The sequence below is a fragment of the Hemitrygon akajei genome, chromosome 16, assembly GCF_048418815.1.
Source record: "Hemitrygon akajei chromosome 16, sHemAka1.3, whole genome shotgun sequence".
Classification (NCBI taxonomy): Eukaryota; Metazoa; Chordata; class Chondrichthyes; order Myliobatiformes; family Dasyatidae; genus Hemitrygon; species Hemitrygon akajei.
Window position 1 is genome coordinate 43119585 of NC_133139.1, and position 14928 is coordinate 43134512.

Below are 14928 nucleotides of genomic sequence, written 5' to 3' on the forward strand. Positions count from 1 at the left end.
CATTCAGGCCTGTATACACACATCCGTATGTGTAGACATTCACACAGATATTTACCCTCATTCACACTCCTCACTTCCTCATACACAACTTCACCCTCATCTCATTATTGGTAACCCACCTCTGACATCACCCCACACAGAAATCAAAGGCAAACAGAACTATGTTTGTCCTTTACCTCTTCTATTAATACAAAAGTTGTTAGGAACCGAAGGGAGGCTATCTGTACGGAAGGCATCCCTGCCATGACCCCTTCTGCCCAGAGGTCAGAGACTAATTTGAACTGATGGTCAGAGATGCCACCACGTTTCCACCAGAACTGCAGCAGAAACACAACATCTACCAGATATTTCCTTAACAACCTCCCCACCGATCGAATCTGCAAATCCTCATTGTCCTCAGAGAATTAAGGCAGAGCAGAGTATCGCCCTGCAGGAGAGTCAGTGGCGGGAGGTGAGGAACAGGAGTGTGAGGAAGATCAGGAATGATCATTTCATGTCCTTAAGCCTGAAACAGCAGCCTGCTGTCCAATCTCGGCCACATGGGTACAGTTTTGTGTTCTGTGGAGAACATTGAATACAGAAACACAGGAGCAGGCTCTTCAGCCCATCATGTCTGCACCGACCATGATGTCAATCTAACTAATACCATCAGCCCACACATCCTTCAATTCCCTCCCTATTCATATACCTGTCTGAATGACTCTTAGAAGATGTTATGCATCAGCTTTTACCACTCTCCTGTCAGCACGTTTCAGGAACCTACCACCTTCTGTGTAAACAGAGGAATGTCTCACAAATCTCCTTTAAAATTTTACTTTCTTACTTTAACCTATGCCCTCTATTTTTTGATATATCCATTTTGGGAAAAGGTCTCTGACATTTAACAATTTTCATTATGTTATATGAGGTCAGCCCTCTGCTTCCAATGCTCCAAGGTAAACAAACCAAGTTTCACCAACATCTCCTTATAGCTAATGCACTCAAATCCATGGAACTTCCTGGTAAATTAATTCTGCACCCTCGCCGACGTTTACACATCCTCCCGATAGTGTGATGGTCAGAATTGTACACGTTACGCCATCTGTGGCCTGACCAAAGCTTTTTACAGCTTCAATATTATTTCCAATTTTTATACCCGTTAATTAGTCCAAATGTTGAAGGCAAGCATGCCACATTCCCTCCCTCCTTACTACCTTAACTACTTATGTTGACACTTTCAGAGAACTATGTCCTTGCACCACAATATCCCTCTGTACAGCAGTCTTCCTGCTACTTTCCACACACTTTCCTCTTTTATTTGACCTCGCACATCTCACACTTGTCTGGATTGAGCTACATCTGCCATTTCTCTGCTGAAAATGTCCACTTATCTCAATCCTGCTGTATCCTTTGACAGCCTTGTTTGTTATCCATAACCCTACTAGTGTTGGTGTTACCTGTGAATTTAGTAGTGAGCCAACACATAATTTCCTCCAAATCCTCAGCATGCAACTCAGAAACAACTTGATATCTGGTGAAATTGAACCCAGGTTGCTGCTGCTGTAATACCTTTGTGCTAAGCATTGAGCATATGGAACACATAAGTAAATTTCTTCTCCTAGAACAGTGAGCTGCCAATCCTGAGCAACAGACATAAAAAGATGGAGGAAATCAGCAGGTCAAAATTCCTTGTGTTTGTGATGATCTGCCAATCCTGATGAGATTGTTGCTCTCAGTGACCAGGAGCAGAGTACAGTGCTCAAAAGACAAAAAGATAACTCTTCTGTATGAGCTGAGAGATGCTACATGTGATAAGATCACTCTCATACAGGAGAAAGGCAATGACATTCCATAACAGAGTTATGCACCCTTTTGGGCAAGTATGCTTGGCTACACACGGAGCTGTCTTTGAGGACAGTAGGCTCAGATCCTGGTCTAGTGGAGCAATCTGAATTCCATTATTTCCTCTGTCCTGTCCTCGATGCAGTGGCCTGGTGAGTGGTATCGACATATCAATATCTCACCTCACGTCAAATGGCACCATAATCTCCCAGGCATCATGCTCTGCACCCTGCCAATCCAGAGTACTCCTTCAGTTCACCCAGGGCAGCGTATCAAAACGTCCCCCATGGGAAAGAGCTTGTTGTGGTTCATCAAAGCCAGTTGTGAGAAGATAAAGAGATGTGGAACTGCCTTCATGGAAGGAGACAGTAGACAACTGTGGACTTGCTCTTCAGGGCTAAGATTTATAAGCCCATTGATCAATGCTGAAGGATGAGGGACAGTAAAGTGTTTAATTTTAATAGAAATTGTTACTTAATATTTACATTTGATTTTGTCTGTTACCGGCACACATCAGGCACTGAGGATTTGGATAGCGTTCATTTCTGGTGCAATAAATTATTGACATGTCCTCTACTAACACCCTCAGTTACCCATGCAAAACATCTAGTCTGCAGGTTGGCAGAAGTAAGTTTTTTAATCGATGTGCTTTAAAGTTGTTAAGAAGTCTTCAGCGATGTAGAGAACTTTTATACGTGAATTACGTTCTCCAGGTTCTTGAGATACTGGTGAATTAGCAGATCACAGCTCTGTCACTGTGCTGAATGTAGCTTGTGTTTTACTCTTCAGGGATTGTAGGTCTCACTTTTCGGTAATTCACTCTGGTTATTAGTAAAGGAAATCAGCAGGTCCCAGGCAACTAGAAGTGTGATTTTATGCAATTCTGTTGCAATATTTAATTGGCCTGTGAACCACAAACACCACCACTTATCATTGTGTAAAATAAAGGTGACCAAAAAGTTTTTAAACTTACGGGCTGCACTGGATCCAGAATCACACATTAAAAGGGGACTTTTCGTTTCTCAAAATACACTTTTCAACTCTGCATGGCTGCTGATGTTTTGCTGCTCTTCACTCCCACAGGGACCCCGACTGAAGGCACACTCCCGATCGCATGCAAACAGCAGCAACGCGTATTGGAGCTGCTAAAGTAAAAGAGAGGCTTCGAGGTGAGGGTGAGAGATGGGCTGGATTCAGTGAATATAACCCTACTTTGTGGTGATTGAGGAAGGGTGATGGTGCAAGAATCTGCCAACACTGTACATTAGAAACATAGAAAACCTACAGCACATTACAGCCCTTCAGCCCACAATGCTTTGCCGAAGATGTACTTACTTTAGAAATGACCTAGGGTTAGCCATAGCCCTGTATTTTTCTAAGTTCCATGTACCTATCCAAGGGTCTCTGAAAAGACGCTATTGTATCCGCCTTCCACACTGTCGCCAGCAGCCCATTCCACATACTCACCACTCTCTGCGTAAAAAACTTACCCCTGACATCTCCTCTGTATCTACTTCCAAGCACCTTGAAACTGTGCCCTCTCGTGTTAGCCATTTCAGCCCTGGGAAAAAGCCTCTATCTACACGATCAATGCCTCTTATCATCTTATACACGTCTATCAGGTCACCTCTCATCCTTCTTCACTCCAAGAAGAAAGGCCAAGTTCACTCAACCTATTCTCATAAGGCATGCTCCCCAATCTAGGCAACATCCTAGGAAATCTCCTCTGCACCATTTCTATAGTTTCCACATCCTTCCTGTAGTGAGTTGACCAGAACTGAGTATAGTATTCCAACTGGGGTCTGACCAGGGTCCTATATTGCTGCAACATTAACTCTCTGCTCTTGAATTCAATCCCACAGTTGATGAAGGCCAATTCATTGTATGTCTTCTTAACCACACAGTCAAACTGCGCAGCAGCTTAGAATGTCCTATGGACTCGGACCCAAGAACCTCCACACTACCATTAATACTATATTCTGCCATCGTATTTGGCCTACCAAAATGAACCACCTCACACTTATCTGGGTTGTACTCCATATGCCACTTCTCAGCCCAGTTTTGTATCCTATCGATGTCCTGCTGTAACCTCTGACAGCCCTCCACACTATCCACAATACCCCCAACTTTTGTGTCATCAGCAAATTTACTAACCCTTCCCTCCACTTCCTCATCCAGGTCATTTATAAAAATCACGAAGAGAAGGGGTCCCAGAACAGATCCCTGTGGTACACCACAGGTCACCGACCTCCATGCAGAATTTGATCCATCTACAACCACTCTTTACCTTCTGTGGGCAAGCCAGTTCTGGATCCACAAAGCAATGTCTCCTAGGATCCCATGCCTCCTTACTTTCTTAATAAACCTTGCATGGGGTACCTTATCAAATGCCTTGCTGAAATCCATATACACTACATCTACTGCTCTGCCTTCATCAATGTGTTTAGTCACATACTCAAAAAATTCAATCAGGCTTGTAAGGCATGACCTGGCTTTGACAAAGCTATGCTGAATATCAATTTACCAACCGCTGAATTAAGACTCACTGGTCTATAATTTCCTAGGCTATCACTACTCCCTTTCATAAGGGAACAACATCTTTAACCCTCCAATCCTTTGGAACCTCTCCTATCCACTTTGATGATGCAAAGATCATTGCCAGAGGCTCAGCAATCTCCTCCCTTACCTCCCACAGTAGCCAGGGGTATATCACGTCTGGTTCTGGTGACTTTCCAACTTGATGCTTTCCAAAAGCTCCAGGACATCCTCTTTCTTAATATCTATATGCTCAGGCTTTTCAGTCCACTGTAAGTCATCCCCACAATTGCCAAGTTCCTTTTCCGTAGTGAATACTGAAGCAAAGTATTCATTAAGTACCTCCTCCGCTACCTTCTCCAGTTCCATTCACACTTTTCCACTGTCACACTTGATTGGTCCTATTCTTTCACATCTTATCCCCTTGCTCTTCACATACTTGTAGAATGCCTTGGTAGAATACCCTACCATCCTTTCCCTGTCTCAATTGGAGCGTACCTATGCAGAACTCCACGCAAATATCCCCTGAGCATTTGCTACATTTCTGCTATACATTTCCCTAAGAGCATCTACTCCCAATTTATGCTTCCAAGTTCCTGCCTGATAGCTTCATATTTCCCCTTACTCTAATCAAACGTTTTCCTAACTTGTCTGCTCCTATCCCTTTCCAATGCTTATGGTAAAGGAAATAGAATGATATCACTAACTCCAAAATACTCTCCTACTGAGAGACCCGACACCTGACCAGGTTCATATCCCAATACCAGATCAAGTACAGCCTCTCCTCTGGTAATCTTATCTACATATTGTGTCAGGAAACCTTCCTGAACACACCTAACAAACTCCACCCCATCTAAACCCCTTGCTCTAGGGATATGCCAATCAATATTGGGGAAATTAAAATCTCCCATCATGACAACCCTTTTACTAATGCACCATTCCAGAAACTGTCTCCCTATCTGCTCCTCGATGTCCCTGTTACTATTGGGTGGTCTATAAAAAACACCCAGTAGAGTTATTGACCCCTTCCCGTTTCTAACTTCCACCCACAGAGACTCAGTAGACAATCTCTCCATGACTTCTTCCTTTTCTTCAGCTGGGACACTATCCCTGATCAGCAGTGCCATGCCCCAACCTCTTTTGCACCCCCTCCCCCGTTCTTTTGAAACATCTAAAGCCTGGCACTCTAAGTAGCCATTCCTGCCGCTGAGGCATCCAAGTCTCTGTAATGGCCACAACGTCATAGCTCCAAGTACTGATCCATGCTCTAAGCTCATCCACCTTTTTCATGATACTCCTTGCATTAAAATAGACATACTTCAAACCATCAGTCTGAGCACATCCCTTCTCTATCACCTGCCTATTCTCCCTCGCGCACTGTCTACAAGTTTTCTCTATCTGTGAGCCAACCGCCCCTTCCCCTGTCTCTTCAGTTCGGTACCCACCCCCTAGCAATTCTAGTTAAACTCTCCCCAGTAGCCTTAGCAAACCTCCCTGCCAGAATATTGGTCCCTCTCAGATTCAAGTGCAACCCGTCCTTATTGTACAGGTCATGCCAGCCCAAGAGAGGTCTTAATGATCCAGAAAGCTGAAACCCTGCCCCCTGCTCTAATCCATCAGCCACACATTTATCCTCCACCTCGCTCTATTCCTATGCTCACTGTCGTGTGGCACAGGCAGTAATCCCAAGACTACTACTATGTGGTTCTGCTTCTCAGCTTCTTTCCTAACTCCCTGTAGTCTGTTTTCAGGACCTCCTCCCTTTTCCTATCTATGTTGTTGGTACCAATACGTACCACAACCTCTGGCTGTTTATCTTCCCACTTCACAATATCGTAGATGCGATCAGAAACATCCCGGACCTTAGCACCCGGGAGGCAAACTGTCATCCGTATTTCTTTCCTATAGCCTGTCTGACCCCCTAACTATAGAGTCCCCTATCACTGCTGCCATCCTTTTCCTTTCCCTACCCTTCTGAGCCACAGGGCCAGATTTTGTGCCAGAGATGTGGCCACTGTTGCTTACCCCAGGTAGGTTGTTCCCCAACAGTACTCAAACAGGAGTACTTATTCTTAAGGGGAATAACCCCAGGGGTACTCTCTAGTATCTGACTCTTGTCCTTCTCTCTCCTGACTGTTACTCACTTATCTCTCTCCTGAGGCCCTGGTGTGACTACTTGCCTATAGCTCCTATCTATCTCCTCCACTCTTACCCTGACCAGGCAAAGGTCATCGAGCTGCAACTCCAGTTCTGTTAAGAGCTGCAGCTCAACACACCTGGTGCAGATGTGGCCGTCTGGGAGGCTGAGAGTCTCCTGGATATCCCACATCTGACACCCAGTACAGAACACTGGCCTCACAGATATGGGAGGAGAGGGCTCACAAATTATAAATCTTGGATGTTACCATTTGACCAGAAACATCATGGAGACCTATACATATATGCTGACACATGTGTATATTCATGTGTCACAGAACTACACAGCTTGGAAACAGCCACTTTGTCCATGTCAACTGAATTAGTCCCATTTCGAGTCATAGGGTCTTGACCCACATCCCTCTAAACCTTTCTATCCATGTATCTGTCCAAATGCCTTCTGTTATGAATGTACCACAGCTCTGAGGGGCCGAAGGGTGCAGGACCAGCCCCCTCCTTCCGGAGAATCGCAAGATCGCTATTAATTCAGGTCTTGGACCCAGGAAATGAGAGACAATGCAACGGATTTGACCATTGTTCTTAGAGACACCTGTGTGAATTGCAACTCTATAGTACGTGCCAGCTATCAGGGACATGGACACCCTCGGGCAATGTGGGGTGGGGATTGTATCACCCTACCTTGATCGACATCTACAAATCTGCCAGTCATGATAAAAAGGAGACTGCAGGAGGCAGTACCCCAGCGACGCACCAGAAGGAGAGACCATCGCTCATCCCTCCCGTGAGGACGGGAAGCTGTTCGGGAGCCATGTGTGATTCGGTTCCCCTAGCTTGGGGAACGCGTGGCTGATAACCCCAAAAAAGACTTCGAAATGACAACGGGGAACCCACGTTCCCGATTCAACGAGTTGAGTCCAAAAGGCTGGCAAGTTTATTTTCTCTCTCCAACACGTGAGACCCCAGCAGTCCCCGAAAGGCTAAAAGCCTGTATGAACTTCCGAGACTTTGATATTTCCATCGGACAATAGTTTTACCCCTAGACAAACGATAGAGCTACTTCTTATTGTTGATTATTACTATACCCGCGCTTTAGATTGAGTATTGACGACGTATATTATCTGAATGTTTGTATTAACCTTACTTTTGTGCCCCTTTATAAATAAAAACGTTAAACAATAGTACCATCAGACCTCAGCGGACCTCTCTAGCTTTGCTGGTAAGTGACCCAGTTACGGGGTTCGTAACACTTCTAAATGAAACACTTTGGTTTCCTTAGCTGCGCAAGTCTAGGGAAGACGATCTCTGGCACTGCTAAACATGTGAGACTGAGGAGCAAGCCTGCTCTTTGTGTGGATGCTGTTTGTTAGAAATTAGTGCCACTACCTTGTTAGAAATTAGTGCCACAAAATTAGTGTCACTACCTTGTTAGAAATTAGTGCCACAAAATTAGTGTCACTACCTTGTTAGAAATTAGTGCCACAAAATAACAGACCGCATACAATTAAAAGATATATCTTTATAATTCTTAATTTGACTAAAGGGTTAGTAACAAAAAGAAAAAAAAGGGAAGAGGCCCAGTTTAATGTACCAGCCTCACGTGCACAAGTTGGAGTTCATGGTTTCCCCAAGTCACCAATCCTCAATTGACCTCACCCTGAACTTCTTCAAATCACGATGTCACTCCAGGTCAAATCCTATGACCTCTTCTCTCTTCTTCTATCTCAAACCGCACAAAAAAAACCCTATGCCCAACCTTAGTGTCCTTCACTAATGAAACCTCGCCTTCAATTCTACCATCCCAATTGGATGGCAGTCTCCTCTCTCTTATCTTCAACAATAACCCAAACATAAGCTGAAGACAAGCAGCACGAAATGAAATACATACAAAACAGCAGTAAAAAAAAATGAACCAGGGCATTAAATAGGCAACACTGAACTCAGCACTACAGCTTCCTCCAGAAGCTTGTTCCAGGTACCCCCACCCTCTGTGTGAAAAAGTTACACACAAGTTCCTTTACAATAGTTTCCCTTTTACCTTAAAACATTGCCCTTTAGTTTTAGACTTAAATGTAGGGGCATGTTGAAGAAATTTGCAGACGATACAAAAATTGACCATGTGCTTGACAATGAGTAAGAAAGTTTGGTTTGATGGTCAGTGCATTGATGGTCATAATGCATTTAAGCTGATACAACAAAACAGGAAATAGCAATAAATGAGATTATTGAAAAATACATGTCTATATTTAGTATTATATGGGTCAGGTTAATAAAGTGGTTTAAAATGCATATAAAATAACTTGCTAAATCAGCTGTGATATAGAATAAATAAGAGCAGAAGGTTTATGCTACACCCGGCTTTACAGGTTTGCTCACAGCTTGAGTACTCTGCATAGTTCTGGTCACCACATCACAAGGAAAATGTGGCTGCGCTGGAGAGCATGCAGAGGAGAGCTATGAAGATGTTGCCAGGACAGGAAAATGGTGGTCACAAGGGAATTACTTTCTTTGCAACTTGGTAAGTTTGAATGAAATATATGAAATAATAAGGTTGTTATTATTTAACTTTTATAAGGTTGTTAGTTAAATTGTAAGGACCAATTATCCTGCACAAGGGTATCACAAACCAAGCAGCATTCACTTAATTGGTCAAAGGGCAAAGAGAAGATGCAGAAAACCCTTTTCACCTAGAGGGAAGTGGTGTGGAATTCATTACTTGACAGGGTGGTATTAACAGGAAACCTCCTCATATGTCTTTGAGCATACTCATTTGTACCAGCTTCTGAGGAAAATATATTTTGCGCAGAGGTCAGAGTTCTGTAAATGTTGGGACCGCTCCTTTTCACATTGTCAATGATTTAGATGAAGGAATTGTGGCCAAGTTTGCAGATAATATGAAGATAGGTGGAGGGGCAGGTAGTGTTGAGGAAGCAGAGTATATGCAGAAGGTCAGGCAGACTTGGGAGAATGGGCAAAGAAGTGGAGGATGGAATATAGTGTAGGGAAGTGCCTGGTCATTCACTGTGATAGAAAGAATAAAGGCATGGACTAGTTTCTAAATGGGGAGAAAATTAAAAAATGAGAGGTGCAAAGGGACTTGGGAGTCCTCATGCAGGATTCCTTAAAGGTTATCTTGCAGGTTGAGTTGCTGGTAAGGAAGGCATTCATTTCGAGAGGACGAGAATACAAAAGCAAGGATGTATACTGAGGTTTCATAAGGCATTGCTCAGTCTGCACTTGAGTATTGTGAGCAGTTTTGGGCCCCTTATCCAAGGAAATATGTGTTGGTATTGGAGAGAGTCCTGACAAGATTCATGAGAATGATCCCAGGAATGAAAGGGTTAACATTGGAGGACTGTTTGATGGCTCTGGGCCTGTGTTCGCTGGTGTTTCGAAGAAGGAAGGAGGATCTCATTGAAACCTCTTGAAAATTGAAAGGCCTAGATAAAGTGGAAATGGAGAGAATGTTTCCTATAGTGGGGGAGTCTCGGATCAGAGGGCACAGCCTCAGAATAAAGAGACGTTCATTTAGAACAGAGATGAGGAAACATTTCTTTAGCCAGGGAGTTGTGAATCTGTGGAATTCATTGCCACAGACAGTTATGCATGCCAAGTCATTGGGTATATTCACAGCAGAGGTTGATGGGTTCTTGATTAATCAGGGTGTCAAAGGTTACAGAGAAGGCAGGAGAATGGAGTTGAGAGGAGAAATAAATCACCCATGTTGAAATGACAGATCAGACTTGATGGGCTGAATGGCTATATGGTCTTATGTTATATTCTCTTTCTCATCAGGAATACAAGTGCAACAGTCCCAACCTATGATAGCACAGATAGCACTTTCTTTTGGCGAAATGTAATCCAATGCCATTCTGTTTTGTAGGGTCACCACTTATACGGCTACCATCTCAGCAGAAAGACATCATCAACGTCCACTTTGTACGAACGCTTCTATGGCTGTGGTCATTTAGATGAATGCTCTGGATAATCATCTGGAACCCTACGTGGGAAATTCTATCATCCAGAACTGATCTGCCTCTGTAACAGCCCTTTTCTTATGCTTCAATTTGTGTGTTGGGTGGTCAGGCAGATCATCAGTATGATACATATACAACATACCCCAGGTTGCAGCAACCTGATCATCCTATGGTAAGCCACAGATAGCCCAACTACCCACTACCCACTAGATGGCATTTAATGCGGGGAACAGCCCCACCTCAAAGCAGAGCATTCCCACAGGAGCAGTACTGCACTGCCTTGTGCCACTGAGCTGCACAGAGGCACATTAGCTACTTTCAACAGAAACCGGATCGTCATAACAATGGCAATAATTCCTTGTTGCGATATTACATTTTGGTTTTTCTCCAGTTGTATGATGCACATACCACAACAACCCCCTTAACAGATGCATCGGTGGTCATGTCTGACAGATCCATGATAGCTTTGTTCCGTGTCAGTATCACTCAGAGGAGCTGGAATCAGCACTCCCATACCTGAGTGCACTGGGACTCAGTAGCCAGCCCTGATGTTCAACCAATAGGCACATTTGTATGACATTTGGAGTTGGACATTAGACGATGAGGTGTTGAGGATCATCAGCACCAGCTCCAGTCTCTAGCCATCAGGCTTCAACTTCCGGACTTCCAATTGACCTTCAGGTTTTGATATTCGATATCAGCCCAGGATCAGCTGATGATGTGCCCCTGGACTCCAGGCTTGAACTCCGGGGCACACCGACTCACCAGCCCTCGTGCCTCCTCATGCCACCTGCTTACACGGACATCTGATCCTAAGACCCACTAACTTGGGACATTCACGGATGTCCTTTTGTCACTGGTCTTTGAATGTGGAGTGGAGGCCTAGAACCCAGATGTCCTTTGTCATCCATCCACGTCACTGGCCTTTAAATGCAGAGCACTGGCGAGGCCTAGACTTCTGAGGTCCTTTGTCACCTGTCTGTGGTGCTGCACTTTGACCACAGAGCAGAGGCCTGACCTCTAACTCCTCCACATCCCTATCCTTAAACCATCGCTGCAAGCTTAAAAAAAAACAAGCAAATCTTGATGGAGACAACAGCTTGAGAAGCTGTTCCACAGAGAAAAACCTCAAAGTAAGGTAAATGGATATAACACCAATGGATATACAGTACATAAAGCATGTTAACACTGATATCATCTAATAAATACTTACTGTGTCCTATATGAGTTACCGTGAGCCTTCCAACAATATATCCCTTACCTGAACCTCCAAGACACCACCTTCAGGTGCCTCATGCGACCTGTGCCGGTTGTGTTTCTCCTTTTGGCTTTCACACTCCAGTTATTTACAAAAGAGATAGTAAGGTAACTATTGGCTCTTAGGCAACAATGGTCTGTGCAAAATGAAATATAAACCGTTGTCAACGGACACAACAGACTCTCGTTATCTTCCAGCTCCTTTCACATCACAAAGCAATTGAAAACAGATCAACCTGTTGAAGTGATATGAGGAGAGATACTTCAGGTAGTAGAGCTTTCTTCCTGACCACAAAGTGTCTTGAGATCATTAAGCAAGGGTGGCATCGAGGCCACAAATAATAGACAATGAGAGGGAATCTCATAGAAACATCAAAAATTTTCAGAAGATCTCACAGGCTAGGTTGATTACACCTAATTTTCCAAGAGTTCAGGAGATGTGTTAATAGGTGCTGTAATGTTCTCGCTCGGGTGTAACGGAACCCGAACTAAACACCGAGATAAACCGTTGTTAATGAAAACAGGGTCGCGGTAAGATTAACCATTTACTGTTCACTCTTCCACATTAGCGTATGGTGAAAACTGTTGATAAAACAATACAAGATTGGTACAGTGTTTGTTTCCTTCTAGATATCACATTTGCATCGTGAATACTTGCAAAGGTAAACTACAACAACTACATTACATTAAAGTGCAGCATACAGTCAGAATCTACTTACGCCGTTGACTGCTTTAAATACACTTCAACGCAACTATCCGCAACTCTTTAACTAACGAAAACATAAACCTTATCGACCATCGTTACTTTTAACAGAATCAGCGTTAACATTTTAATTCAACATACTGATTATCTATGACTTACAGCATTGCTCCACTGTGATTTCTAATGCGTAGAAGACAACTTTTCTTGTGCTGGACTCGCACATGTGAGCCCCCCACCTTTCCGTCTTTCCCAAACCGGTATTTTCCCACAAGACATGGCGAAACCGGATGTGACGTCATCGCATGCCGCGATATATTACAGACGAATTTACTTAAACAATCCTAACTTTAACTAAAAAATGCTAACACACGAATTACTAAGCGAAAATATTATAAACTAAATAACTGCCATGAAGGCAGCACAGGTGCAGTATACAAGCACAACAAAGTAACTTAAGACAAGTTTATTAACATAAAATAGATGACATAAATAAACTATACAAAATACTACATAGCAAGTCACAAAGATTTCTGGGCTGATGATTCCTAGTCACCACTCGGTTATTGTTGGGGGAACTCCGATTCTGACTCATGAAACCACCCCTTGGTCCCAGACACTGATCATGATTCTTGTCTGGGTGAAATTCCAAAGAACACTTGGAAGGCATCCTCATAAATATGAGTTTCACTAGTACAGAGTCATCAAGAGGCAGACAAATCCTCTGTTCTTGTCCATTAACGAATCTGATTTCATTCAAACAATACATCATGTCCATGAACACAGTCTCATAAATCAATTAGACATTTTAATCACAAACAAAAGAAAATCTGCAGATGCTGGAAATCCTGCCGAAGGGTTTTGGCCCGAAATGTCGACTGTACTCTTTTCTGTAAGTGCTGCCTGGCCTGCTGAGTTCCTCCAGCATTTTGTGTGTATTGTACGTATTAATGGTCACTCCTTTTTATCTCATTCTTTAATCTCACAATGTCAGTGACACACAACATTCCTTGGGTTTTCATTGTACATTCATTTTTACAGATAAGTGATAAACTTGGATTCCAAAAGAATCCATTATCAATCCCACTTGACAGATATTCTCACTAATGGATCTCCAGGCTCCACATGCTACAAGTTCAGAACGAGTTAAGCTTTCATCTGACCCAACAGATATTCTATCATTATTCTACAAATTCCATACGCTACATCTCACCTCTTGAATATCTGATCAGATTAGACAAACAGAACTCATCCTTCTGCTAAAGATGTTTAATATGATGTTGAAAAATATGTACCAATATCCCTTGGATGATTAAAAACTAATATGATTATTATGATATGAGAAATTATACATTTTTAAAGGTTAACCTCAACATTCGCATTAAACTATATCTCCTCATCCTTGGGGAACTGTAACAACATCTCATCACTGATTTGAATGGGATGAATAAGATTTACAAAGACTACATTTTGATTGGGGATGCAAGAGTCAAATCACCATCAATTTAGCACTTGTTTTTGATCACACAAAAAAGTTGTATGGGGTAAGTCACCCTAGGTGTGGCCATCCGTACTCCCAATTAGTACTTAGCACATATCACATAATGTACATTCTTTCCCTGAACAATAATATCATTTTCACAAACCAAAAGATTAGCAGTGGCTTGTTGGGACTCAACAGAAGTCTGACATCCAATAAAACACAAGACAAGCATTAAAACATAACAAAGCAACATTCCCAAGGGAACCTTAGAAAATAAAAGGACAAAGATAGTTAGAAAAAAGTTTTTATTCTCTCTTAGTCAGTTTACCCTTATCTACATACACAGAATAGGTCTATTCTCATACTATCACCCACCGTGTCCATCGGCAGGGGAGAAGACGGGGATGTCACTAATACTTTAGCCCCTTACAGAACTGAATTGGTCCTTTATCAGGTTATTCAGTTGTGCCATCAGGAACAAAATGAATAGATTGTCCTGTCACTAAAAAAAAGGGACACACACAAACAAGCTAGAGGAACTCAGCAGGTCAGGCAGCTTCCGTGGAAATGAGCAGTCAACGTTTCAGGCCGAGACCCTTTGTCAGGGCTGAAGAAGGAGGGGGCAGGGACCCCATAAAGAAGGTGGGGGGAGGGTGGGAAGGAGAAGGCTGGTAGGTGCCAGGTGAAAAACCAATCAGAGGAAAGATCAACGGGTGGGGGAGGGGAAGCAGGGAGGGGATAGGCAGGAAAGGTGAAGAAGGAATGTAAGGGGAAAGCACTAAGGGTAGTAGAAGAAGGCAGAATCATCAGAGAGGTGATAGGCAGCTGGAGGAGGAGGCAGAGGGAAAGTGGGATGGAGGAAGGGAGGGGGAGGGAATTACCATAAGTTGGAGAATTTGATGTTCATGCCAAGGGGCTGGAGACTACCCAGATGGTATATGAGGTGTTGCTCCTCCAACCTGAGTTTGGCCTCATCATGGCAGTAGAGTAGGCCATGGATG

General features: G+C 43.3%; 1 protein-coding gene and 1 long non-coding RNA gene across 2 annotated transcripts in view; both read left to right on the forward strand.

The window, feature by feature from the left end:
• The window catches only part of LOC140740003 (uncharacterized), a 53875-nt gene extending 46075 nt beyond the window's left edge, over positions 1-7800 (forward strand). The window contains exon 3 of the long non-coding RNA XR_012101778.1: positions 2905-7800. This is a non-coding gene — a long non-coding RNA (uncharacterized lncRNA). The remainder of the gene's footprint in view (positions 1-2904) is intronic.
• Positions 7801-11766: 3966 nt separating this feature from the next.
• LOC140740002 (large ribosomal subunit protein eL37) overlaps positions 11767-14928 on the forward strand; it is a 73173-nt gene continuing 70011 nt past the window's right edge. The window contains exon 1 of the mRNA XM_073068776.1: positions 11767-11815. Within this exon, the coding sequence (XP_072924877.1) occupies positions 11782-11815 (34 nt within the window). The 5' untranslated portion in view covers positions 11767-11781. The remainder of the gene's footprint in view (positions 11816-14928) is intronic.